The sequence below is a fragment of the Astyanax mexicanus genome, chromosome 16, assembly GCF_023375975.1.
Source record: "Astyanax mexicanus isolate ESR-SI-001 chromosome 16, AstMex3_surface, whole genome shotgun sequence".
Lineage (NCBI taxonomy): Eukaryota > Metazoa > Chordata > Actinopteri > Characiformes > Acestrorhamphidae > Astyanax > Astyanax mexicanus.
In genome coordinates this window covers 30,524,905-30,550,232 of record NC_064423.1, presented here as the reverse complement: position 1 = coordinate 30,550,232, position 25,328 = coordinate 30,524,905, and the positions used below count along the sequence as shown (strand labels likewise).

The 25,328-nt window shown below is 39.5% G+C and overlaps 1 protein-coding gene across 1 annotated transcript in view; it reads right to left on the bottom strand.

Moving 5' to 3' along the window:
• The window catches only part of aspscr1 (ASPSCR1 tether for SLC2A4, UBX domain containing), a 54,639-nt gene that overhangs the window by 8,712 nt on the left and 20,599 nt on the right, over nt 1-25,328 (bottom strand). The window contains exons 7-13 of the mRNA XM_049465580.1: nt 19,830-20,397; nt 15,496-15,555; nt 14,190-14,326; nt 9,561-9,642; nt 8,903-8,969; nt 8,139-8,201; nt 7,175-7,227 (exon numbers count right to left, since the gene is read on the bottom strand). Of these exons, the coding sequence (XP_049321537.1) occupies nt 7,175-7,227; nt 8,139-8,201; nt 8,903-8,969; nt 9,561-9,642; nt 14,190-14,326; nt 15,496-15,555; nt 19,830-20,397 (1,030 nt within the window). The remainder of the gene's footprint in view (nt 1-7,174; nt 7,228-8,138; nt 8,202-8,902; nt 8,970-9,560; nt 9,643-14,189; nt 14,327-15,495; nt 15,556-19,829; nt 20,398-25,328) is intronic.

Here is a 25,328-nt window from a genome sequence, read left to right as displayed (position 1 = left end):
AAAAAAAAAAACCTTATTCAGATACTTCAGCACTCACAGCTGACATGGATAACCAGTCTGTCTAGTCCCTGCCAATAAGTATTTCCAAAAGAATAGAACACTGCAGAGCAGATGACCATGCCTAATGCCAGGCACGGGCTAGAGAGAAAAATAACGCTCTCCAGCACTGAGCTGTGGATCAGTGTAACTCATTCTCTAGAATAAGAGTGCTCCCGTCAAAACACTTAACATAAAACATGAGAGCGCAATTTAATTCACAATGCTCCCAATACTTGTAATATTTGTAAGATTTATTCCTCTTTTTACCCTTTTATTATTCAGTTACAAACCTAAACCTATCAGGAACTACTGTAAATTGCATGTTAATTGCATGATTTAGCATATTTTTCACAGGGTTTGATATTGGGGCTTATGAAGTAGTTGCTAGTTATGTTCACATTATTAGTGCTGAATTGACTAAAAATTGATACGTTTTCCTGCCTTTATGTAACACAGATCTGATGTTTATAAGATCTTTTAAAAACAGATTTTTTTAGGGGGCCTCCGAGTGGTCCAGCAGACTAACGTGCTGCCACTATGATCAGAAGATCGCTGGTTTGAATCCTGTTCATGTAGCTTGCCATCGGCTACCGGAGCCCTGAGAGAGCACAATTGGCCTTGCTCTCTCTGGATGGGTAGATGGCGCTCTCTCCCCACATCACTCCAAAGGGTGATGTTCGCAGTACAAGACGTCTGTCAGCTGATGTATCAGAACCGAGCGTGCTGTGATGCTACTCGGTAATGCTGCTTCAGTTTGAAAAGAGGCGGCGTCTGACTTCACATGTATCAGAGTAGGCATGTGTTAGTCTTCACCCTCCTGGTGTTGGGGCATCACTAGTGATAGGGGGAGTCCTAATGAGTGGGTTGGGTAATTGGCCGTGTAAACTGGGAGAAAATGGGATTTAAATTAGAAATAAAATGAATATATACATTTTTTTTTTTTTCATTTGATTGGCTAATTTCTTGTGGTCAGTTACCACGGATGATTAATTAAAAAAGTTATCCTGTGCTTAGTAAAAGAAAAGCTAAGCATCTACTGACTGGCTCCATATGAAACACAGCGTTATGTCAAATGATGAACACAATCGAGTCTGCTTAGTTTTAGAATGAAATTCTTGATTGTCACATTCACACAGTCTTGCGGGTCGGTACCTCGGCACTGACTCGGCCGTCCGGGCTCCAGGCTGTGGCCCTCTGCACCCTGCGCTGGCACTATAATGGTCAGAGCTCTGTCCTAATTGCTATTATTAGGGCTCTTTGAGGGGGAAACAATGTGTTTAAATGGGCTACCAGGCATTCTGTCCCCACAAAGCCACAAATGCCCCCCGTTTGAACAGTGGCTCCAAAAGCGGCTGTTGGTTTGAGGGGGGTGGGGGTCCGCTCTGAGTGGTAGAGGGGGGTACTGGAGGGGAGGGCATGGTATCAAAGGCTGGCTGGGACGGGAAACATTCCTTCCGTGACATGACACAGAGTGATTAAAGATTCTGTTTGTGCGCCTTTAATGCTTTTAAGTCCTAATAGAGGGTGACAGAGATGGAGACAGAAAGGAGAAAGAGGGGCAGAGAGACAGAGAGAAAGAGACAGATAAGAGAGAGGGAGAGAGATAGAAGTAGGACCATCAGAGAGTGAATAATATATGGGGTAGAAATACACAGACAGCATTCAACTACTGGAATTGTATTGCCGCTATATTACGATACAGAGACCATAAAATATTTAATTTTGATGGAATACTGTGATTGTTCAGGATAAACACAATTAAGTGTGTCTATTTGCATTTTGCACCCTTTAAAGATATTACATTGCATCAGTCAGTACTGTGATAAAGAACTCTTTGTATTTTATCTTTGTACTTGTATTAACCATTCTTGCTTTGCCATCTAAATAAAGCAAAATACAGAGCAATACATCCAATTAAACCTTTTTACATTTTAAAGAATAAAAGTTATTAAATGACAGTGGCAATGATGAAGGTCACAGAAATGTTTAACATAGAGCTTACCGAAATAAAGCTCAAAAAAAAAAAAAATACTTTCGTTTCTTAGTTTCTCAGATTTTGCTATTTATAGATATATGTGTGAGTAAAATGAACATAATTATTTTATTCCTTAAACTACGGAAAATATATCTCCTAAAGTCCAAATAAAAATATTGTCATTTAGGGCATTTATTTGCAGACAATAAAAAATGGCTCAAATAACAAAAAACAAGATGCAGAGCTTTCAGACCGCAAATAATGCAAAGAAAACTTTCATATTCATAAAGTTCATATTCATAAAGTTTTAAGACTTCAAAAAAATCTATATTTGAAGGAATAACCCTTCTTTTTAATCACAGTGTTCATGCATCTTGGCATGTTCTCCTCCACCAGTCTTTACACACTGCTTTTGGATAACTTTATGCCACTCCTGGTGTAAAAATTCAAGCAGTTCAGCTTGGTTTGATGGTTTGTGATCATCCATCTTCCTCTTGGCTATATTTCAGAGGTTTTCAATTTGGTAAAATCAAAGAACTCATCATTTTTCAATGATCTCAAATGTTTTCCCCAAAGTTGTACCTTACAATACATGTGAAGCATATGAGCCCTTTGAAAGATAGAATTGAAAAATTATGTAAAACTGAAGACATTTAAGGTGTGAGAGTCTGTGTGTGTAAAGACATGACATTTTCCAGGAAACAGCAAAAACACACACGCACACACTTTGGGACATGGCAAGTGACCACAGGAAAGATGAAGGGAGGAAAAACAAGAGACAGAAAATACACAATAAAGGAAGCCTTTCCCTCGTCATGCCCTGTAATTAAACAAGAGAAAGACACAGAGAGTCTGTAGACCCCCGCACACACACACACTCACACACACACAAAAAGAAGAAAGGAGGAATGTGAATGTCCTGTGGTTGCAGAGATCTATTGTGCCATAGCTGTTTTTGGTGTGGTTCTCAGTGTTTGTGTGCTTGTGTGTGTGTGTGTGTGTGTGTTAGAAAGAGACTCTGAGCTTATAGTTGTCACAATTAAGTGAATAAAAGCCTCCTGTAGAAATGTTTGTTTTTTTCTCCATCCTTTATTAGAATACTCTACATGAATACTGTACTGCATATACACTATTATGGACAAAAGTATTGGGACACTTGCTTTGTTCTTGTTCTTCTTCTCAAATCAAGAGAATTAATGCAATAAGAGCATTAGTGAGGTCAGGATGGATGGATGGATGGATGTATGATCACCACCTCACCTTTTACCTAACTCTCCAACTTATCCCAAAAATACTGGATGGCACAATATCATTTCAGAGAACACAGTTCCACTGATCCACCCCTCTAGCGCACACACTTTGCATTAGGTATGGTTTATCTGCTCCAGAGAGCCATATTCAGTAAGTAATACTTTTGTACAGAGACTAGCCAAGCTGTGTGTCTGTGTGTTTGTGCATTTGCACATCAGTATCAGCAGTTGGTGCTACTTAAAGTACTTGAATGCATTCATGAAAAAGGGGTTTTCACAAAAATGTAAGCATTTAGTGTTTTACCAAGCAGAGCTTGAAAGAAGTGGCCTGTTGCTGATGTTACAGAACTTGACTGTTAAAAAGCGAAAACTCTTAAGGAGCAAGTCTTGCTCACCCCCCCAACCAACCCAAACACTCCTTCACTCGGTCAAACGAGTGGAAAGTTTATTTCTGGACACCTTATCAGAAGAATCTCGCTTTTCAACAATCAGCCTTCGAGTTCCGTTTCATCTCCAACAGGCCACATCAAACGCCTGACGCTGGTCAGCAGGTCAGGGAGAAAGAGGAGAAGTTATAGAGAGTGAAAAAGAGCACGTGTGGGGGAGAGAAAGAGAGAGAGAGAGAGAGAGAGAGAGAGACACAGGGAGAGTTGTTTCTTTTTACCACTAGAATCGCCACTAGAATAAGGGTTAAACAGGGTTTAGGGAGGCAAATTGTGCTCTATTTGTCTCATGTTAGCACTGGCACATTTGTTATCACCTGCGCTCACATATGTTGAGCCTTTTTTAGGTTTATTCTTGAATATTCTTCAATGGATATCACTGTGGATAACACCACAAGCAATACACACAACAAAAACGGAAGGCCCCATTCACCAGGTGCCATAAATAAAATAAAAAAAAAAATTAAAAAAATTCTCCGCCCATTCTTTAAAAATGTTTCTCTACACACATTCCCATACATGCGGCAACAAATAGTACCTCATAAAGAGAGACAACACACCACAAAGAAGAAAGAACACACAGAGGACTAATTCCAAATTAAACACTACTCCCAAAGAAGTGTACTATGAAAGTCATAAAATAAAGAATTCTAAATCTAAACAGAGCAAGACAAATTTCCCAATTCTCTACATTAGTGCACTCTTTTAGAAGATCCATTAGAAATCATCACAAACAATAAATAAATCCATTCAATCTGTCAATTTGTTAGCTTAGTAGCATGGAGCATTAGAGCTCAAGTCCTGAAAAATGATTGGTGTTGGTTTATAAATATATTTTTAAAAAGGCAGAAATAAATGGTGATGCTTCATTGATAGGCTGCGACTGACAAAGGGGTTCTTATTACTGTTTGGTTGTTACTATTATTTCAGTCACGCTCATTTGAATGATGTCAACATATTGCTCTGAAAAAAATAAGAGACCACTTAAAAATGATGATTTTCTTTGATTTTACCAAATTAAAAACCTCTGGAATATAATCAAGATGAAGTTGGATGATCACAAGCCATCAAACCAAACTGAAATGCTTGAATTTTTAAACCAGGAGTGGCATAACATTATCCAAAAGCAGTGTGTGAGACTGGTGGAGGAGAACTTGCCAAGATGCATGAAAACTGTGATCAGAAACCAGGGTTACTGCACCAAATTTTGATTTCGGAACTTTATGAATATGAACTTGTTTTCTTTGCATTATTTGAGGTTTGAAAGCTCTGCATCTTTTTTGTTATTTCAGACATTTCTCATTTTCTGCTAATAAATGCTCTAAATAAAAATATTTTTGTTTGGAATTTGGGAGAAATGTTGTCCGTAGTTTATAGAATAAAACAAAAATGTTCGTTTTACTCAAACATATACCTATAAACAGCAAAATCAGAAAAACTGATTCAGAAACTGAACAGATCTCTTACATTTTTTTCCAGAGATGTATAATTTGAATACAATGCAAATACAGAATGTAGACAATAATGGGTGCAGTAATTGATTACATATGGCTTACAGTGATTTCTGTAAAAGCAAAAGTGCACTGCCATAAAAATGTTTAATAATAATAATAATCCAGTCATTAGTGTTCCATATTTAGTATCTCAAGTATTCAACAGCTCTGAGGCTTCAATCTGAAACTGTTTGTTGCTTGGTTCATTACATCGTCACATACAGAGATAGAAAGAGAGAGTGAGAGAGAAAGAAAGAGATAGAAAGAGAGAGAAAGAAAGAGAGCGAGAAAGAGATAGAAGGGTAGGGATCAAAGCGCCCCCATATGCCAGTTTCCACCTTGCCAAATGAAAGCCAGCTGAGGTCAGGGCAAACTCAGAGAACATTATGGCCTTTTCCCTTTGAACAGAGAGGAGAGAGGCGCCTCAAATCAGCCTGTCCTCTGCCATTCACTCGCTCTTTACTCTGTCCTTCTCTCCCTCACCCTTTCACACTCCTCGTACTTCAGCCTCCACTGCTTAACTGATCCATAAACCCAGTGGACAACTGGCCTTGACCTCAGACTGACCATAAGCTTTATCTTGTTTTAGCCACTGATAAAGATAGATGGGGAGAGAAAGAGAGAGAGAAAGAGAGGGACAGAGAAAGAAAAAGAGACAGACAGAAAGAGAGAGCTTAGGAGAGTTTGACATACTGTTGGCACTGATTTCCATGTAAAATCTTTTTGTTACCATAGCCAAATTTTAAAATATTTTTAACCAATTTTGATGTGCAAACAATTAATAATGGCTTAAATATTTTTATTAAATAAAGTAAAACTTTCTTTAACTGATACAAAATCAGTTTTATACTGCCACTTTTTATTAGCTAAATCCTGAGAGACAGGGCCTTAACTTTCAATGTAAGTAAATGTACCAATGTAATAAATGTTTAAATCCAAGTCATTTTGGAACATTCCTATTGGTCTAATTATCCTAAATTTTAACAAAATAAGAAAAAACCTGCCAGATTCCCATTATTTAAAAAATAAAAAGAGCTGGGGATTCGAGTGGTCCAGTGGGGTAAGCGCTGCCACTATGATCAGGAGATCGCTGGTTTGAATCCTGTTAATGTAGCTTGCCATCGGCTACCGGAGCCCAGAGAGAGCACAATTGGCCTTGCACTCTCTGGGTGGGTAGTTCACGCTCTCTCCCCACATCACCCCAAAGGGTGATGTCGATCAGCACAAGGCCTCTGTGAGCTGCTGTATCAGAACTGAGTCACTGCGTTTTCCTCTGCACGTGCTGTAATGCTATTTGGCAATGCCGCATCAGCAGCAGTTTGAAAAGAGGCGGTGGCTGACTTCACATGTATCGGAGGAGGCATGTGCTAGTCTTTACCCTTCTAAGTCCTAATGAGTGGGTTGGGTAATTGGCCAAGTAAATTGGGTAAAAAAAAAATTGGGGGAAAAAAAAATAGAAAAAATTAATTCTAAAAAAAAAAAAAAAAAAAAAAAAGAATAATTAAATATATTTTAATAAAAAGGTTTAAATACTTGGTGCATACTGTAACGCTTCCATGCCAGTGAATCTCGAGTGAGTTCAGCTGAGCGAAAGCGAGCGATAGCGTGAGAGAGAGAAGGACATGAAGACAAACAGCGGGTGAATGTGGTGTACTTGCTGAGGGGGCCACAGGGGGTCTGCAGGAACAGCACGCAATCAGCTGTACTGTAATCAAACCATTATCTCTGTACTACCGATTGACCAAACCATGACCACCCACTGAGAACTCACACACACGTCTACCTCACCAACCCAAAATAATAAATCTCTCACGCACAGATCCACTATCAGGAAATACATGTCCAAATGTGCTGCCCCATGCCATACACACAGATGTAGCTGGCACGCAGAACAGCCCTCACGCAAACGTCCACACAGATAAACACACACACGCCCATACACTTACACAAACGCACACACATTCTGGGTCTTACCTGAAATAGTGTAGCATTGGGGTCATTCAGCACAGTCTTAGGAGGGGCGATGACTGGAAAGAGAAGAACACACAATAACACTCATTTATATATTCATTTATTAATCCAATTGGGAATTAGGTATTTAAATACATCAAGACAATGTTCTATATGGACAAATGTATTGGGACACATCTCTAAATTTACTGAATCCAGGTGTTTCATTTAGTACAATTGTCACAGGTGTCTGCCTTTACATCTTCGAGACAATCGTCCAGGTGGAGAAGTGTAAAGCACAATGCCACCGGACTCAATAGCAATGAAATTGTGTTCTGTGAATTAAAAGATCACCCTTCACTATGTGAGAGTCTAATGGATGAGTGTAGGTTTGGTGTATGCAGGACAACATTACCCGCCTGACTGCATTGAAAAGTTTGGTTGAGGAGGGATAATGCTATAGGGTTGTGTTTCAGAGGCAGAACTAGGCCACACAGTTTCAGAATACAAAAACACAACAGTTTGGGGTCTCACCCAGACAAACCCCAACATCTTGTAGAAGGCCTTTCCAAGTGAAAAACTCAACGGGGCGACAAACTAAAAATATATATTCCTATGAATTGGTTGAAGGTCTTTCAGTCATTAAGGTCAAAGTCATGTTTCCCACCAGAGAATCTGTGACCTACTAACACCACAGGACACTTAAACATGTTTCACATTTACGACTCATAATCAGAGCAGCCCCACCAGCTTTGGGAGAAGATCGAAGGACTCAAGATTATAAAAGGATTAAATACACCACACACTGCAGAATAATCTGGGAAGATTTTGTTCTTTACAATCACCCTGAAATCTGAAAGCTTTTCACAATTCTAAGAAACAGCCTTAAAATCTGCCTGATTATCCTATAGTGTGAGCCAAGTACAAACTGATTAAGTGTGTGTTTAAACCATTCTCAGTGCATGTATGAGTGTGTTTTTAAACGTACACAGGTAGAAGAGCAGATCTGGATCCTGTAGATGAGCTTGCACAAACTGCTTTAATGCAGCAACTGTAAGAAGATAAATGATTTTACATCATGGATTCCATAATATATACAGCAAGGTAAAATTATAGCATTTATAAACATTCCCTCATCAGTCATCATATACATAGATATATTACACTGTCTGGCCGAAAAAAAAAGTATTCACCTGGATTTAAGTAAGTAAATGATGTGGGGTTGATGCTGCAGTTGGTCTGCAGGTCTAGGTTCAGCAACAGTATGTGCTGAAAGAATGAGGTCAGCTGACTACCTGAATATGCTGAATATAGACCAGGTTATTCAATCAATGGATTTTTTTTCTTCCCTGATGCCACGGGCATATTCCAAGATGACAGTGGCAGGATTCATGGGGCTGGAATTGTGAAAGAGTGATTCAGGGAGCATGAGATCATCATTTTCACACATGGATTGAGAGAGTTCACCACAGAGTCCAGACCTTAACTTCATTGAGAAACTTTGGGATGTGCTGGATGGAGAAGAGCTGCTTTGTGCAGTGGTCAGACTCTACCATCATCAATGCTGCTGTAAGATCTTGGTGAAAAATTAACGCAACACTGGATTGAAATAAATCTTGAGGCATTGCAGAAGCTTATTGAAACAATCCCACAGCGAATGCGTGCAGCAATCAAGGCTAAAGACAGTCCAACAAAATATTAGCGTGTCACCTTTTTTTTGGCCAGGCAGTGTATTTGAGTAAACAATCAAACCTGTTTCCTGTGGTCTGAAAAAGCCCTGGAGAACTTGACGATCAGGGAACTGGACTCTTAAGACCACCTGCCATCCAAAAAAATAAATAAACAAATAAAATTAAAAGACAAGCAAAGGTAAAATCATGATTTTTTTACAACAATTTTGAACTGTTAAGTCTATTAGTCAAACCTGTCCAATCTACAGGTGGTTTTAAAACATTGATTAGTACTCTAGACTAGCAGGCTCTTACGAGGTTTCAGACTGATCAGTACAGTCTGTACAGGCCTGATTTGGTTTGTTCTTACACCTGCAGGCATGGGCTCAGGTTTCACGCCCAGGCAGACCTCAAAAACAAGTCAAGCCCCTAGACCAGGGGTCGCCAGTTTTATCATCAAAGGCCAGAGTGGCTGCAGGTTTTTCTTCCAATCAAGCAGGAGCACGCCTGATTGATTCCAAGTGTTTAATCAGTTTTTTAGTTTTCAGTATTTACTATGATGTTCAGTTGTTGTTTGAGGTGTGCTCCAGCTTGGTTGGCATGGAAATTTGGAGCAACCCCAGTACTTTCTTTCTTAGGATAAGCCTGAGGATCCCAGCTCTAGCCAACGGTATGCTACTGTAGAAGGCTTCAAAGGGAAAGTATCTCTATGCTGGAATGTATATTACAGGAGTCTTTACCTTGGGATACCTGTCCATTTTCTCCTTCATCTGAGCCTCTCTCAGAGCCTGAGTCATCAGAGGGGCCTCCTCTAACAACCTCCTGAGAATGGCAGAAAGAGAGAGAGAAAGAGAGAGAGAGAGAATTGGACATGAAGTGTGCTGTTCAGAAAAACATAAAGCACACTCAGAGTACTGGAAGTACTGGAAAGAGATGAAACGATCTGTCTGGCAAAAAAAGAAAAAAAAAAAAAAAGAAAAATGAAACGATTATGTAGAAAAGCATCTGATTACCCATCCCGCAAATGATTAATACCATTCCAGACTCTGAGATTTACTGCCCTATGTGTGCATGCGCGAGCGTGTATGCGCAAGGGTGCAAGCATGCGTGTAAAAGTAGGCCAGAGACAGACAGATCCTTGTGGTTCCTTAATTCTATGGTTCATAATTGGAACCAATTACATGTCAGGAACCGCACCATCAGCCTGTCTGATCCTCCAATGGGGCGACAGCGAGCCCACTGCCAATTAAGGGAAGCGAGTGGAACACCTCAGGGTGTCTGGCTCCTACCCAAAATAAACAAGATTACAAATCAGTCAATTAGAGCCCTCAAGACGTTCCCCGCTGAGCGCTGGAGGAGGACTGGAATGACACGCCGCCTCAGACTAACCCTTCAATATCTGCACAGAACAGATCCCAAGTTAGGAACCAAAATAAGGATGAATGGAAAGATAAATAGACGGACAGAGAGTATATACTTGCCCTGCCACAGAAAACCTTACTCCTTAAACAGTAAGTTTAAAGCTGCAGATATTATGTGATATTTGTTGTGGTAAAAAATGATTCAATGAAGTTTTGCAAGCTAATTTACCACCCCGTTATTTGGCTTCAAATTAAAACATGCCAGTTTTCTTTTTTAGCAGTGCAACAGCAATCAATCAATATATTTGTGGGGAATTATTCCTCAGTGCTTTAATCCTGCCCAGCGAGGTCCAGAAAATTAACTTAAAAGAATCCCATTAGATTCTTCAGCTTTGCGTCATCTTTTTTTCTCATTTTTATCCCATTTTCTTTCCAATTTACACAGCCAACTACACAACCCACTCATCAGAACTCATTCAATCAATAGTGATGCCCAAACACCCTCTGTATTTCTTTCATGAAATCTTCTGAAAGCTCCTCTGACACTGGTCTCATTTTAAACACTGACAACTACAGACTCCAAAGGTGTTTAAAAGCAAAGCATACCAAAATGTCTTTGTCTTTCTGATGCTTTGTAAAAGTACATGACGTCATTTTGTGATTTCAACACAGTGAAGAATAAAAAAAAAAATCCAGAAAAATGCACCATTAAAGAGGAAACTGTATAATACACTGTGTGGCCAAAAAAAAGTCGTCACCTGGATTTAAGTAAGTAAATGATGTGGGGTTGATGCTGCAGTTGGTCTGCAGTTCTTGGTTCAGCAACAGTATGTGCTGAAAGAATGAGGTCAGCTGACTACCTGAATATACTGAATATAGACCAGGTTATGCCATCAATGGATTTTTTTATTTCCTAATGGCACGGCCATATTCCAAGATATCAATACCTTTGTGAAGGCTTTGTGCAGTGGTCAGACTCTACCATCATCAATGCTGCTGCAAAATATTGGTGAAAAATGAATGCAACACTGGATTGAAATAAATCTTGTGACATTGCAGAAGCTTATTAAAACAATGCCAGACTGAATGCTTTGATTGCTGCAATCGAAGCTCAAGGTGGTCCAACCAAATATTAAGAGTCTGTGACCTTTTTTTGGTGGCTAGGCAGTGTATATATACACAAACGTTTCAATAATATGTTAATATTTTCAACATGGCCTTTTTATGTTTTTGTTCTGACCTTGTATTTATATGAGAACATGTATTCCTGGACTTAATTAAAAAATAATTAAAACACACACACACACACACACACACACACACACACAGAGTTACATAGATCTAAGTGAATACAAAACAACAAATACACACTCACCACTTCAAAACATAAACACACACGCACGGACACACACACACAATATAGAGACAGGCAAACACACACTCGCCAGCAGTTCAAAGAACCGAGACGGAGATGAGGCCTTTTGGTCACAGACGCATGTCTGCTGCGGTAAAACTCAAATGGCATTACGCACGCATACCAAGAGAAAACACACATACACACACATTCACACACACACAGTGTGTAGTAGCCTCTTCATGCTGCCTGCTTTGAAAGGTTCTCATATAAAAAAAGTACTTTAGAACAAGAAAATCAGAGAATACAGAAAAGAAAAAAAGGAAAAAGAAAATATATTAAAAAAGGAGGAAAATATTAGTAATAAATAAGAGACTGATGCTGAAAGAGGGAGAAAGGTAGAGATACTGAGAGAGAGAGAGAGAGATAGAGAGAGATGTTTTCCTCTCCTGTGTGTGTGTGTGTGTGTGTGTACGCGCAGGGATGGAAGGCAGTAATTTAGAGCTAGAATAACTCTCTGCTCTCAAATGAAAGCCTGTCTGAGGAGCGCAGCATGTAGGGGGGCGGGAGGGCAAAGGTTAGCAAACCACAAGAGCTCTCTCCAGCTCCCTCACTTACTCTCCTCTCTGCATCCTTCTCGGGTTCAAGACCTCCGCGCCAAATCTCTCCATTTGACTCCCGCCTCAGAAACCTCTTCAAAGTGCCTGTGGAAAGCCTTTCTACTCTCATCATCATCAAGATCTTCTTCCTCTGCATTCTCCACACATCAGCACTGCTCGTATCAAACCATCCGCTCTCTGCGCTTTCTCGAGAGCAGTGGCTCTCAACACCTCAAACCCCATTAGCGGCTCCGCTTCTTTTAGGTAGCGCGTTTCAATAGAGTGCAGTACATTTTGATAGTTCATACACTGTACTGTGCTGACATTTTAGGCTTCTGTGAAAACTGTAGTGAAAAGGCTCCTTAACTAAGCATTTATTTACCCAATAAAACACACACATGAAATAAGAAATGGAGTCACCTTACATCATTATTTTCATTACAACATCTCCTAAGCTTTGCTCACTAGAATTGGAAATCACAGGGCATCACTATACACTGGCCATTATAACAATACTGTGATCCTGTGATACTTAACATATCACAAGACACTTCTCTCTGATACCTACAGCATCTGTGTTACTGAAGCAAATAAAATACTCCTAATTTCACAATCAATATTCTACACTGCAGGTTTTCATTTGATTAGCACAACCACATGTAGTACTGAAGCAGTAACTTTAGTAAGTAAAATTGAAGGACGAGTCTTTAGGAGTGTAGAGCACCTTTGTTTCAGTAAAAATATCACATATCGATAATGTACAGTACAGGCCAAATGTTTGGACACACTCTTTTTCAATGCGTTTCCTTTATTTTCATGACTATTTACATTGTAGATTCTCACTGAAGGCATCAAAACTATAAATGAACACATGGAGTTCTGTACTTAACGAAAAATGACCTAGCCTCCACAGTCACCGGACCTGAACTTAATCCAGATGGTTTGGGGTGAGCTGGACCACAGAGTGAAGGCAAAGGGGCCAACAAGTGGTAAAAACCTCTGGGAACTCCTTCAAGACTGTTGGAAAACCATTTCAGGTGACCACCTCTTGAAGCTCATTGAGAGAATGCCATTCAATGCAATGAAGTGCAATTCATTCATAGTTTTGATGCCTTCAGTAAGAATCTACAATGTAACTAGTCATAAAAATAAAGAAAACACATTGAAAAAGAGAAGGCGTGTCCAAACTTTTGGCCTGTACTGTATATTAATCAAAAACGATACAGTATAATCTCAATATCAATATTTTATCCCGCCCCTATTGCTCAAGAGAGTCTAGTATTGTTTATAGCAGGGGTCGGCAAAAGTTCGGCCACTGGCCAGATATTTTCCAAGCCGTTACGTGGCGGGCCACAAAAAAAAAATGTTTTGTAAAATAAAGTGTAATGGGATGCAGTGCTACAGACTAGTAGCTCTACAGCCCAGAAGGTTGTTGAACCCAATTGCAGAACAGTTGATCTCAAAGCAGGTAAACCCAAGAAGAAAGGAAAACGGTCCAATACACTATTGCTGTCCTGTCTAGTGAATTGGGACACGGATGGGGAAAAACGCTTATATGAGAAGATAGGGAGCCCGAGAACGAGCGGAAAAACAGAAAACGGGTGGACACTAAAGTTATATTTGATTAATTATCGTTCATTACAGTTCAAACAACCTCACGGGCAAGATGTTTCATGCCTGCGGGCAGCCGATTGCCAACTCCCTGTTTATAGTGAGAGTCACATCAGCACCTGTTTACCTACATCTGTTACATCTTAGTATTTAGAATTTGTTATTTGTAGCCAAGCTTTAGCAGAACCAAGGCTCATTTACGCTCATTGTTAAATATGGATATGGATACAAATGGATTTGTCCGTATTTGTGGTCATACTTTAAAAGCTAATTATAGTAAATGGAATGTAGCAGTAATTAATTCTGCTAAAAGTATCTTTTGACTCACACAATATTACTTATACAATCTAGGATATTTTAAAAGTAAATGATGAAGAACTTCTGTAAGTTGCTCTGAATAAGGGAGTATGCTAAAAGCCTTACAGTTGCAGTGAGCACACGTACCTCTCACTCTTCAGCTGTGAGAACCTCTTCCTCACGTCATCTACGGTCACTTCAAAGAACTCATCCGTCAGGTCTTCCTCAGCGCTGGTGCGTCGGGCTGTGTCCAGATGGTAGATGAGTGGCTCCCTGTGCACCGGCTGCAGAATCAGAGCAGTTGAGTTTAACATTTTTATTTAAAACTGATGATTAATTTAAAACTGACAATTAAGCTCATAAATGGCTTTTATTGGTCCTCAGTGAGTAGTTTTAATTCTAAATAGTATTCACTGTAAAGATACCATGGGGATCAGACATACTCAAAGACAATTTATGGAGAACTTTTTATTTATTTATTTAATATGATTAAAGGCCAGTTTAAAATGCTGCCAATTATTTGTGCAGTACAGACTGCAGAATGGTGTATAGTGCTTGGGCCCCGATTATAATCACAGGTAATTGTTAATTTTAGACAAAAGCTATACTATAGTATATGCAGAAAGATGGCCTTGGTTTCTGACTGTGATCACTTGTTGATAGATAGACATGGCTGGAAAATGAATTGAAAATAAAGTAAGTAAAAAAAAAAAAAAAAAAAAAAAAAAACATAATTTAAAACCTTTTTTTAATTTAGCTACATTGTTTTATTTATTCCGCAAATCTATTAATTTTTTTTTGTTAATAATGCAATTTATTTTCAGATACTACATTTTTAAATTATGTACATAAACTCTGTTTAAAAAAATATTTTAATATGTTTTATATTCAGTTACTACTTTTTTCCCAGCGTGTTTATACACTGATTAAAACATATAGCCATGTATGCAACATAAAGGGAAACTCAAATACCATTTAAGTGAGCAATTTAAGCAGTCTGAATAATTGGTTTAAGGTAATATTGGCCAACACAAACACAACAATTCTGCTTTTCTTGAGTCTTTATTTCTACATAACTGATACAAACATCTTATATCTTAGTTTGTCTGAATATCTAGGGTGAGGTGACCAAACCTGGTGTGAGTGTCCTGGACATAGAGAAAGCCAATCTTTAGGCCATTTCAAGGGCATTTATTGAGTCTCTGTTGTCATGACAGCTGTAGTGCCACTCTCGCCAAGCTGGCACCTACTGTATTTCTCTCTTTCATTTTTTTTTTACTCTTTTCCCCTTTTCATGTTCGTTTTCCAACACTGCTTTTCTTCACTGACTGCGTAACCGCAATAAAACTGCAATAAAACATCTCAGACTTCAGCTGACTGCGCGTCAGCCGCTGTCTGTGATGCATTCAGTGGGTGGATGGGTGGAATAATGAAGACACTTTCTTCTCTTTACCTCCAAATATTCCTCCCTTTCCTCTGAATCCTTTGCTCCAAATTTGGCACTAGCCGAACTCTGAAAACAAATAAAAGAAGAAAAGAACATTAAAGACCACAAAAAAGGAGGAGACGGGAAAAACCTCAGAACCGCCCGTCCGACGGTGGACAAGGGGGTAAATGACAAGGCTGCATCTTTCTATTCCAGACAGACGACTGACAGCGCAGCTGCTGCAAAGGCAACAGTCGCTGGAGGATAAGCTATGGTGATATCCCACAATTACAGAAACAGTGTGATGATCTGAGGCATTACACTGACAAACTGATTTACTGTAGAGAGAAAAGAGAAAGATGAAAACTGCTGTGTAATAGAATCAGCTAAAGCATTTGGCGCTCTGTCTCTGAATTGTGTTTTCATAATGCAATAGTAGCACTAGAGATGCACCAAAGTGTAATTAATCTACGGTCTCTTCAGAAAACCGAATCAGTCAAAAGTTCACATCAAAAAAGTGGGCTCCACACTAAGGTACTGCCACTATAATAGAGTGATTGCTGGTTCGAATCTCGATCATCCAGCTCATCATCAGCTGCCAGATCCCTGAGAGAGCACAATTGGCCTTGCTCTCTCTGGGTGGGTAGATGGCGCTCTTTCCTCTTTTCCTCCCTCGGGGATCAATAAAGTATCTATCTGTCTGTCTGTTTGTCTGTCTATTGGCCACATAAATTAAGAAAAAATTTAGAAGAAAAAAAGTTTGGTATAAATTATTTAGTCTTTTCACTTATTGATCCCAACAACTTCAGTTATTTTTTTGGCTTAATAATTTTGGTTGTAAAATATTCAGTGCATTGATAAACAGCACATTGTAAATAGGCTACAACACAATGTAGTCAGGGCCACTTTTGAACATATGGGTGCTAAAAGTGACTTCTTATTTTGCCCCCCCCCCCTTCATCCCAAACCTATGTTTTGTTTGTAGTATAATAGATGAATAAATGAGGGGCAGTGGCGGCTCAATGCTATGAGCACCATGTTATTGATGACAGGGTTGTGGGTTCAGTAATATGGTATGCCAAGCTGCCACTCTTAGACTCTTTAACCAGGTCTAAATCAGTCACGGCTCCACAGGAGATGCATTAATAATGGTTGCCCACTGCTCCGGGCATGTGTGCTCATAAAAGGTGGACACTATTGTGTTCACTGCACAGATCATGGTTAAAAGCAGAGGTGAAATGCTCCTGTGTGTCAAGCACATGTACGGTAAAAATATGATTGTCTTTTCTTAAAAAGGCAGAACAAACATTTTTTTACATTTTTAAAGAATTTGATGTTAAAGGAAACCAAAAGTGGTCCCTCTACAGCATTCCTCAAACATGACCTCATCCATCACGCCAACAATACCGTACTGTCCACTGTATCTTAGCGTGCACATGGGCTGATCTGTGCTGTTGTGCATGTGACTGATATCCTGCTTCTGCTGGGGCAGGTCTGAACAGACACAACAGCCTGAAGTCTTTTCCACCACAAACAGCACTTCAAAGCCATCGCCAGCAGAAGACTTTCAAAGGGGAAATCAGATCAGATACAGCGAACAACATGTAAGCAATCAAGCAACCGTCCGGCGGCCGGCTGCTGCGTTATTGCCTGTCAACAAACACAAAGCACTTACAAAAACAGACGCCAAACATCAATATCTAAATTATTCAGCGTTACTCCTCTCACTTTATACATCTCAGTAAACTGTCTACTGTGAAATCAACTCCCACGCAGGGATTAATTATACATGCCATTGATCCAACTGATCATGAAAAAAGAGGATATCACCGCTGTTGGACAAAAGCCTCAGATTTACAGCAAAAGAAAAAAAACCTTCTTAACGTTCAGTGAAAGTCAATGTACAAAGGGATTTAGCAAAACATTCAGTTGAATACTGAATACCAAGTTCAACTTTCCCATAGGTTTTCAGGACAGCCCGATTGACCATACATGTGTTGTGGCCTCTGTCTTTCAATCAATCTGTCTTTCAACCAATCCGTGCAGTGAACACACACATATACACACTAGTGAGCACACAACTACAGTGACATACACTGTGAGCACATGTGCCCGGAGTGGTGGGCAGCTTCGTTGCGGTGTCCAGGGAACAGTTAGGGGCCTTGCTCAAGGGTCCAACAGTGGCAGCCTCCTGAGCACAGGCATCAAACCCACAACTCAATAAAACCCCTTTTTAAATGTTTTAATCATTTTAGTTTTGATTATATTCTGTTCTTTTATCTTTCTTTCAACATTTTTAAATGTATTTCTTATGTTCCAATTTTAATAATTAAAATTCTGCTTTTTGTAATTAGATTTTCTGTACTTTGTTTTGCATTGCATTTTTTTTGTTTAATTATAATGTCTTAAAATTTTCTTTCCCCCGTATATGAAATGTGCTTTACAAATTAACTTGCCTATAAGCACTGAGCCATGTTTTTTAAAAAGAAAATATGCCATTTCAAAGAAAAAGCAATTACAAAACTAAAATGTAAAACATTTTAACATCCTTGAAGACATACCATAAAAAAATAAAATGATTCAAGAATCAATGTTCAGTATAATTCATTCAGTCTTTTCACTTATTTGGGCCATCTCCAAAAGTGCTTTGTTTATGGTTATTAGACTAATATTTTTGGTTGCTAAATAAACAGTGAATCCATATATTAAAATATCTCATTCCAAGTCATTCTGGAGCATTTGTACTAGTTAATTCATGAAAAGATAAAATTGGGCACAACGTAAAAAAAAAAAAACAGCTGCCAGGTTCACATTCTATGCCAAAAAGTAAAAAACGGTAAAGGGTAATCTTAAGGCTGAGGTCTTCTAAGCTTTAATCAGGACATAAAGAAAGAGAAGCGTTAGGTCTGAGTCTAAACAGGAGCTAAAATCACTCCCTCATTTGTGGATCAGAGTAAAGATTATATGTGAGCTGCACTGAAACAGTAGGCAGGCAGGGGTCAACCGCACGCTGTATGTTTCAATCAAAACATTGCTGGGAATGAATATAGGCTCGTGTGCTCTATATGCATAAGCATCCTCCCAGGAATGCAAAAATTACATCTTTCCACAAAGATCTGAGTGACTGAGTTCGTTCTAAGGTTGAACCAATTAGTTGGCAGTTTGCATGACGACAGTGCAACTTTTAAAATTCGCCTTCTGGTCTGATGAAAGACTGATAAAAGAGATTTTTAATAAGGTCTTTCTAAAAATGTCCTAGGTTATTTTAGGTATTCAAGTATATTAGAACCTTTGGGATAATTTTAATCGTTCAGTTAAGTACCACTTAAATGTTTGGACTTACCTCTTCTCATTGATTTATTTTCTTTTTGAGATTTTTTACAGTGTAAATTTAATATTTAAGACTATATTTTTAAAACTATACAGAATGTTTTATACTTTAGATTCTTCTAAGAAACCACATTTATATTTAAGGGCAGATCTGTACACTCTTGGTATTTTAATCTCAGTATCTTCATGAGGGAGAGTCACCTGGAATAGTTTTCTCAGCATCTTAAAGGAGTTCCTGGAGGTGCTGAACTTTCCCTTATTGCTGTGAAGCTCCAGCTCATCACAAATCACCTCAAGTCACCATCTCTATTGATCAGGTTTAGGTCAGAGGGTTGTGGAGGGCAAATACTTTTTTTCCATGTGTCTCTCTTAATTGCTTTTATGTCTTTAATATTAATCTACAACATTAAGTAAATACAAGATAAAGAAAAACACTGAATAAATGATTGAATGGTTGAAGGTGTGTCCAAACTTTTGACTAGTACTGTATTAAAATTAAAAGTTTGAAAAACTCTTAACTATAGAACGTACTATAACTTGCAAATGTATCAGTTTGGCATCAAATGGATCATTAACTAAAATTATTTGACAGGGAAATTATTGTATTTGTTATTTATAACATTTACTGTCAAAATTTAAAAAGAAAAACTGAAATGCATTCAGGAATGGGAACACTTGGCATAAACTGATCATCAACTGAACTAATGAACCGAAAAAGGGCCACATTAACAAAAAGAATGATATTAGTAAATAATTAAATACAACTAAAATTACATTACTAAAATAAAAATATATTTTTAAATTACATTACAAGTAGTGATGTACTTAAAAATGTGTAGGGTCATGGAATATATCATGATAACGACAAAAAATACCTTCATTATTACTCATCCCAACTGTGATAACAGTATTAGTGTCACAAACATTTTGCTTGCGGCTTCATCTCTAAATCAGGGAACTATAAATAACAGCTTTTGATAAATGATGTTTTCAGCCACTCATTTTGTACCACTGTATTGTATTAAACTCACCTTAACTTCATGACTGGGTTTGGACTTCTTGGCTTTTGGCGGACCACTGAAGACTGGCGATGAGGAAGAGGATGAGGAGGAAGATGGAGGAAGCCCACCAGACCCTCCGAGCCGCTGTCCACCACCAGAGAAAGGCACAAAGTTACTGTGTGGGGGTAACTTGGCGTGGGATGGCCCTGGCTGTTCGTCATCCATCTGAAGCTCTGCCTTGGAATCCTGATGCCCCTTGTTATCCACCTGCCTGATTTTGGGCCGTACAGCTTGGTGTTGGTCTTGAGATGGCTCCGCCTCTTCCTTTTGAACAGGAAGTGTTTGGCTTGTGTGGGCGAAAGCAGCTTCAGAGCTCTGTAAGGGTGGGCTGGGGGTCTCCATTGGAACAGGGGCAGGTGTGGGCTCATCTGGCCTATCAGGAAGTGGGGGGTTAACAGCAGTGGACGCCCCACTGGGTGCCTCAAGGTGCTCGGGAGTTGGCTGGGATGCAGTTGCTGTGGCAATGGTGTCAGTAGGAGTTGCAGCATTCTCCATGGGTTCACCATTCCCAAGTGTGTTACTTGTTTTCACTACATACCTGAGAAGAATGGAGAAAGACATGACATCAATTTTACCCTAAATATATCTGATGTTATCTGATATATCTGTGTTTTATTTTGTGCTGAAGCTATGATGCTAAAGGCTGTTTCACACATGACCCAAATAAACATCTGGAAAATATTATGTATCATAAACAGCATTAACTGTTTTATTTAGCTGTGCTGTTTGAGGCAAAGGGACACAATGTCCGAACATGTAATCAGATTTTTGTTTCATAAAATAGCCAAATAGTAGCACACGACTGCAGTCTATAAGTAGGTTAGTAAACCTGCAAGTTTGTAAAGCTACAAATGCCTGTATCTCACAGAGTCACTTGCAATAAAGCTTAAACCAATCTGTATGATGTTCACTAAAACTTCACACTTTTTTGCATAACCACATTCAGTTAGCTCGGTTGTTGTTATGTTATTGACTAGAAGCATCTATCTGGGCTTCCGGTCCGCCATGACACCGAGAACGGCCGCATAACCTTCGTGCTCCTCGACAATTTGGAAAAAACAACCCTGAAAACTCGAAGTATTCACGAAAAAACAGATTTTTCTGAAGTATGAAAGACGGGGTTGTCACTAGAACAGTACAGCATTTCCAGTGGAAAATATGGAAGCAGAGATGAGGGAAACTAACGAAAGCAGCTCCTCAGAACACGAGGAATATTGCGTCGACCAGCCCCGGGCTAGCCTTGAGAGCATTTTGAGTGAAATCAAGGAATTCAGACGCGACAATAGACAACAATTGGCGGACATAAAACAAGAGTTGGGAAACACAAATAAAAGATTAGACGAAGCAGAAGGCAGAATTGAGGAATCTGATCAAATAATTACCTCTTTGGAATCGGTTCTAAAGCGGGTAATACAACAGCAAACTGCGCTTGAAGCCAGGCTGCTTGACCAAGAAGGACGCTCACGCCGGGAAAACATCCGCGTCTATGGTATTCCAGAAGGCGCGGAGGGAGGCTGCATGGTGAGCTTTTTGGAAGCTCTCTTGAAAAGCCAGTTGGATTACCCCGATGGTACAGAGCTCCAAATCGAGAGGGCGCACAGAGCTCTTGTGCCAAAACCCGCTCAAGGTGACTCGAAACCCCGCTCTATTGTGGCTAAGTTCCAGAGTGCCCGAACGAAGGAAGACGTGCTCCGGCGTGCTTGGCAAGAGAAGGAGATCTTTCTCGACGAGAAGAGATTCTTCATTGACCATGACTACCCACCCACAGTCCTCAAAAAACGCATGGAATACACAGAGGCTAAAAAAATTCTGAAGAGCAAGAACATCAGATTTCAAACACCCTTTCCGGCGAAGCTGCGGGTTTTCTACGAGGACGGGGTCAGGCTATACCAAACTGCAGCAGAAGCTACGGGAGATATGGCCAAGCGCGGATTCACAGTGAAGGTGCTGCACACACCTCCAACCCTCCTCGAAGAGATTGAAAAGTTGTTTGTGTGGCAGGTGGCTGAGAAACACGGACGCCGGAAAAAAGATAAACTGACTGTGCAACCAGAGGAGCACTCAGTCCCTCAGTACAAGAAAAAACTGCACAGTTTCAGACGGAGGTCTCCTGATCGTGAGTGAATCTTGTGAACTGCTGCTTTCTAAACACATGTAGTTATATAATTTAAGTATTATGCCCTTCTGTATTACATATACCATCTTTCTTTAAAATGTCGAGGCTACGTTGTCTCTCCTGATTTTGTTTTAAGTGAGAGAAGCAGCAAGTAACGCGACAGAGTTCTCACTAAAGGCCCCCTCCCTAAAACGGAGGACTTTTTTCCCCCTTACGAGGGTCTTCTTACATCAGACTCTCAAAAGGTTCAAACTAAACGAACCTCAACCTTGGAAGCCAACGTTCTGTTGATGAACAGTTTGTTCGTGTTTATAATTGTTAATAGTTTTCAATTGTTTATGTTGATCAGGAGGATGCCTAATGGTTTAAATGTTAGCGTTTTCTATGGAGAGGGAATGTATGTGACGTCATGGGACAAACAAAATGACCTATGAAGAACTTAAAATAATTTCATTTAACGTAAATGGTCTGTTAAATCCTATTAAGAGAAGCAAAATTCTGTCTAAAATGAAGAAAGAAAAGGCATCGGTGGTATTTTTACAAGAAACTCATTTGAGTGATCTGGAACACGAAAAGTTAAAACGTATGGGTTTCTCCAAAGTATTTTTCTCTTCATACAAAACGGGGAGTAGAAGGGGCGTAGCTATATTGATATCACAACAGGTACCTTTTGAGTTAATTAGTTCGACTAAAGACAAGGAAGGCAGGTTTATTTTAATTTCGAGAAGGGTGGATGAGATGGAAATAACACTGTTGAACGTGTATGCTCCTCCAGGCAGCAACCTAAAATTGTATCAGAAAATTTTGATTTAATGGCAGAGGCTACAGGAGTATTAATATGTGGAGGTGACTGGAACATTCACCTTAATCCGAAAATGGACGCATCACATTCATTCATTCATTCATTTATTATTAATGACCACACAACAAGTTGGTGGAATTTACTTACGGTACAGCATAACATAACATGCTCACATCTCTGTCTGTATCAAAACAACAAACAACACATAACAGTGAATAGACAAATACATACATAAACAGTTAAACCTGGTTTAGTAAACGTACAGCGGTTGGGAAAAAACTATTTTTAAATCTGACAGATTTGGTTGACAGTGACCTGTAACGTCTTCCAGAAGGCATAAGTGTAAATAGATGATATGCAGGATGGGAGGGGTCTGAGGTGATTTTTATTGCTCGTTGTGTGATGCGTCTGTAATATAAAGTGTCAATGGATGGGAGGATGTGCCCTGTGATTTTTGATGATTTATCTACTATACTTTGCAGTTTTTTGCGTGAATGGGTATCCAAATTCCCATACCACACTGTTATGGATGAGGTGAGTATGCTTTGAATGATGGCAGTGTAAAACTGAAGAAGGATATTTTTCCTAACTCTGAATTTTTTTAGTTGTCTGAGAAAGAATAGCCTTTTATTGGCTTTTTTGTAGAGTTGGTGTGAGTGTAGTTTCCATTTAAGTGTGTTGCTGATATGGGTTCCCAGAAATTTGAATGAATCAGTGATGATAATGGGTTGCGAAAAAATAGAGATGGGTATTTTGTATATGGGTGTGCGAGAAAAATCAACTATGAGTTCCTGAGTTTTTAATATGTTAAGCTGTAAATTGTTATTTTGGCACCAAGTGACTGCTTGGGCAACCTGTTCACGATAGTGATGTTCGTTATTGTTGGTGATAAGACCAATTATTGTTGTGTCATCTGCATATTTGAGAATAGAAACTGAACTGTGGGTAGATGTGAGAGTGTTTGTGTAGAGTGAGAATAACCACGGTGAAAGAACACAGCCCTGGGGGGCTCCTGTACTAAGGGTCAGAGTTTGGGAAAAGAGGTTACCCATCCTGACTCTCTGCGTTCTTTTTGACAAAAAATTGTGAATCCAGTAACATAGAGCAATATCAATGTCCATATCCCTAAGTTTATTGAAAAGATTGACGGGATTAATAGTATTAAAGGCCGAACTAAAATCAATGAACAATATCCGAGCATATGTATTAGGGGATTCCAGATGTTGCATAATCCTATGAAGGGCCAGGTTGACTGTATCATCAACAGATCTATTGGCCCGGTACGCAAACTGATAACTGTCCATAGAAGGAGAAGAGAGTTCTTTCAGGTATGAGAGTACAATCCGTTCAAAAGATTTCATAACAACAGATGTGAGAGCAATTGGTCTATAATCATTAAGATGAGAGATTTTGTTAGTTTTAGGCATGGGAATAATAATAGCGTTCTTAAAGCATTTGGGAACTATACACAGTCTGAGAGAGCAGTTAAAAATGAAAGTAAAAATTGGAGCTAACTGAACTGCACAGTGTTTCAGAACAGTTGAGGTGACACCATCAGGACCTGTTGCCTTCCTCTTTTTATTTTTACTAAAAGAGGCCCTTACCTCCTCCTCCTGGATATAAAATCGAGGTGAAGGAGGGGGGGTTGGAGTGACAATGGATGGTATAGGCTGCTGTTCGAATCTACCATAAAAATTATTTAACGTATCAGGTAGGTCACTGTCGCTGTCTGGCAAGGGGCAGGTCCTTTTATTATAACCAGTCATGTTTTTTAATTTTTGCCAGGTTGATCTGGTATCATTTGATGTTATCTGCTGTTCTAATCTTTGTGCATATTTGAATTTTGCTTTTCTTATTGCAGCTCTAAGTTCATATTTAGACGCGGTATACTGTTCTTTATTTCCCTCTTTGAAAGCGGTGTTCTTTTTCTTGCGTAAGAGTTGAATGTCCTTTGTAAACCATGGCTTATTGTTACTGTGTATTTTCACTGTTTTGGTGGGAATGCACATATCCACACAAAAATTAACATATGACGTCACTGTATCCGTCAGCTCGTCCAGGCTGGTCGCAGCTGCACTGAATACATCCCAATCGGTGCACTCGAAGCAGCCTCTCAAGGTGTCTATACAGGCATTGGACCAGCACGGAACAGATCTGGATTTTACACAGTTGGATTTAAGCTTCTGCCTGTATTTAGGAATAAGCAGGAGAGTGGCGTGGTCCGACCGGCCCAGCGGAGCCCTCGGGAAAGTCCGGTAGGCATCGTTAATCGGGACATAACAGTGGTCGAGGGTGTTAACGCCTCTGCTCGGACAGGTAACTTGTTGAATGTAGTTAGGAAGATCCGCCGACAGATTAGCATGATTAAAGTCCCCCAGTGCGATGACAATTGCGTCAGAGTGTGAATTTTCCACAGAGTTTATATATGTTGCCAGTTCCGCTGCGGCTACATTAGCATTAGCTGAAGGAGCAATGTAAACACCGATCAGAATCACTGAAGCAAACTCTCTGGGAAGATAGTGCGGTCTACACTTGACAGCGATATATTCCA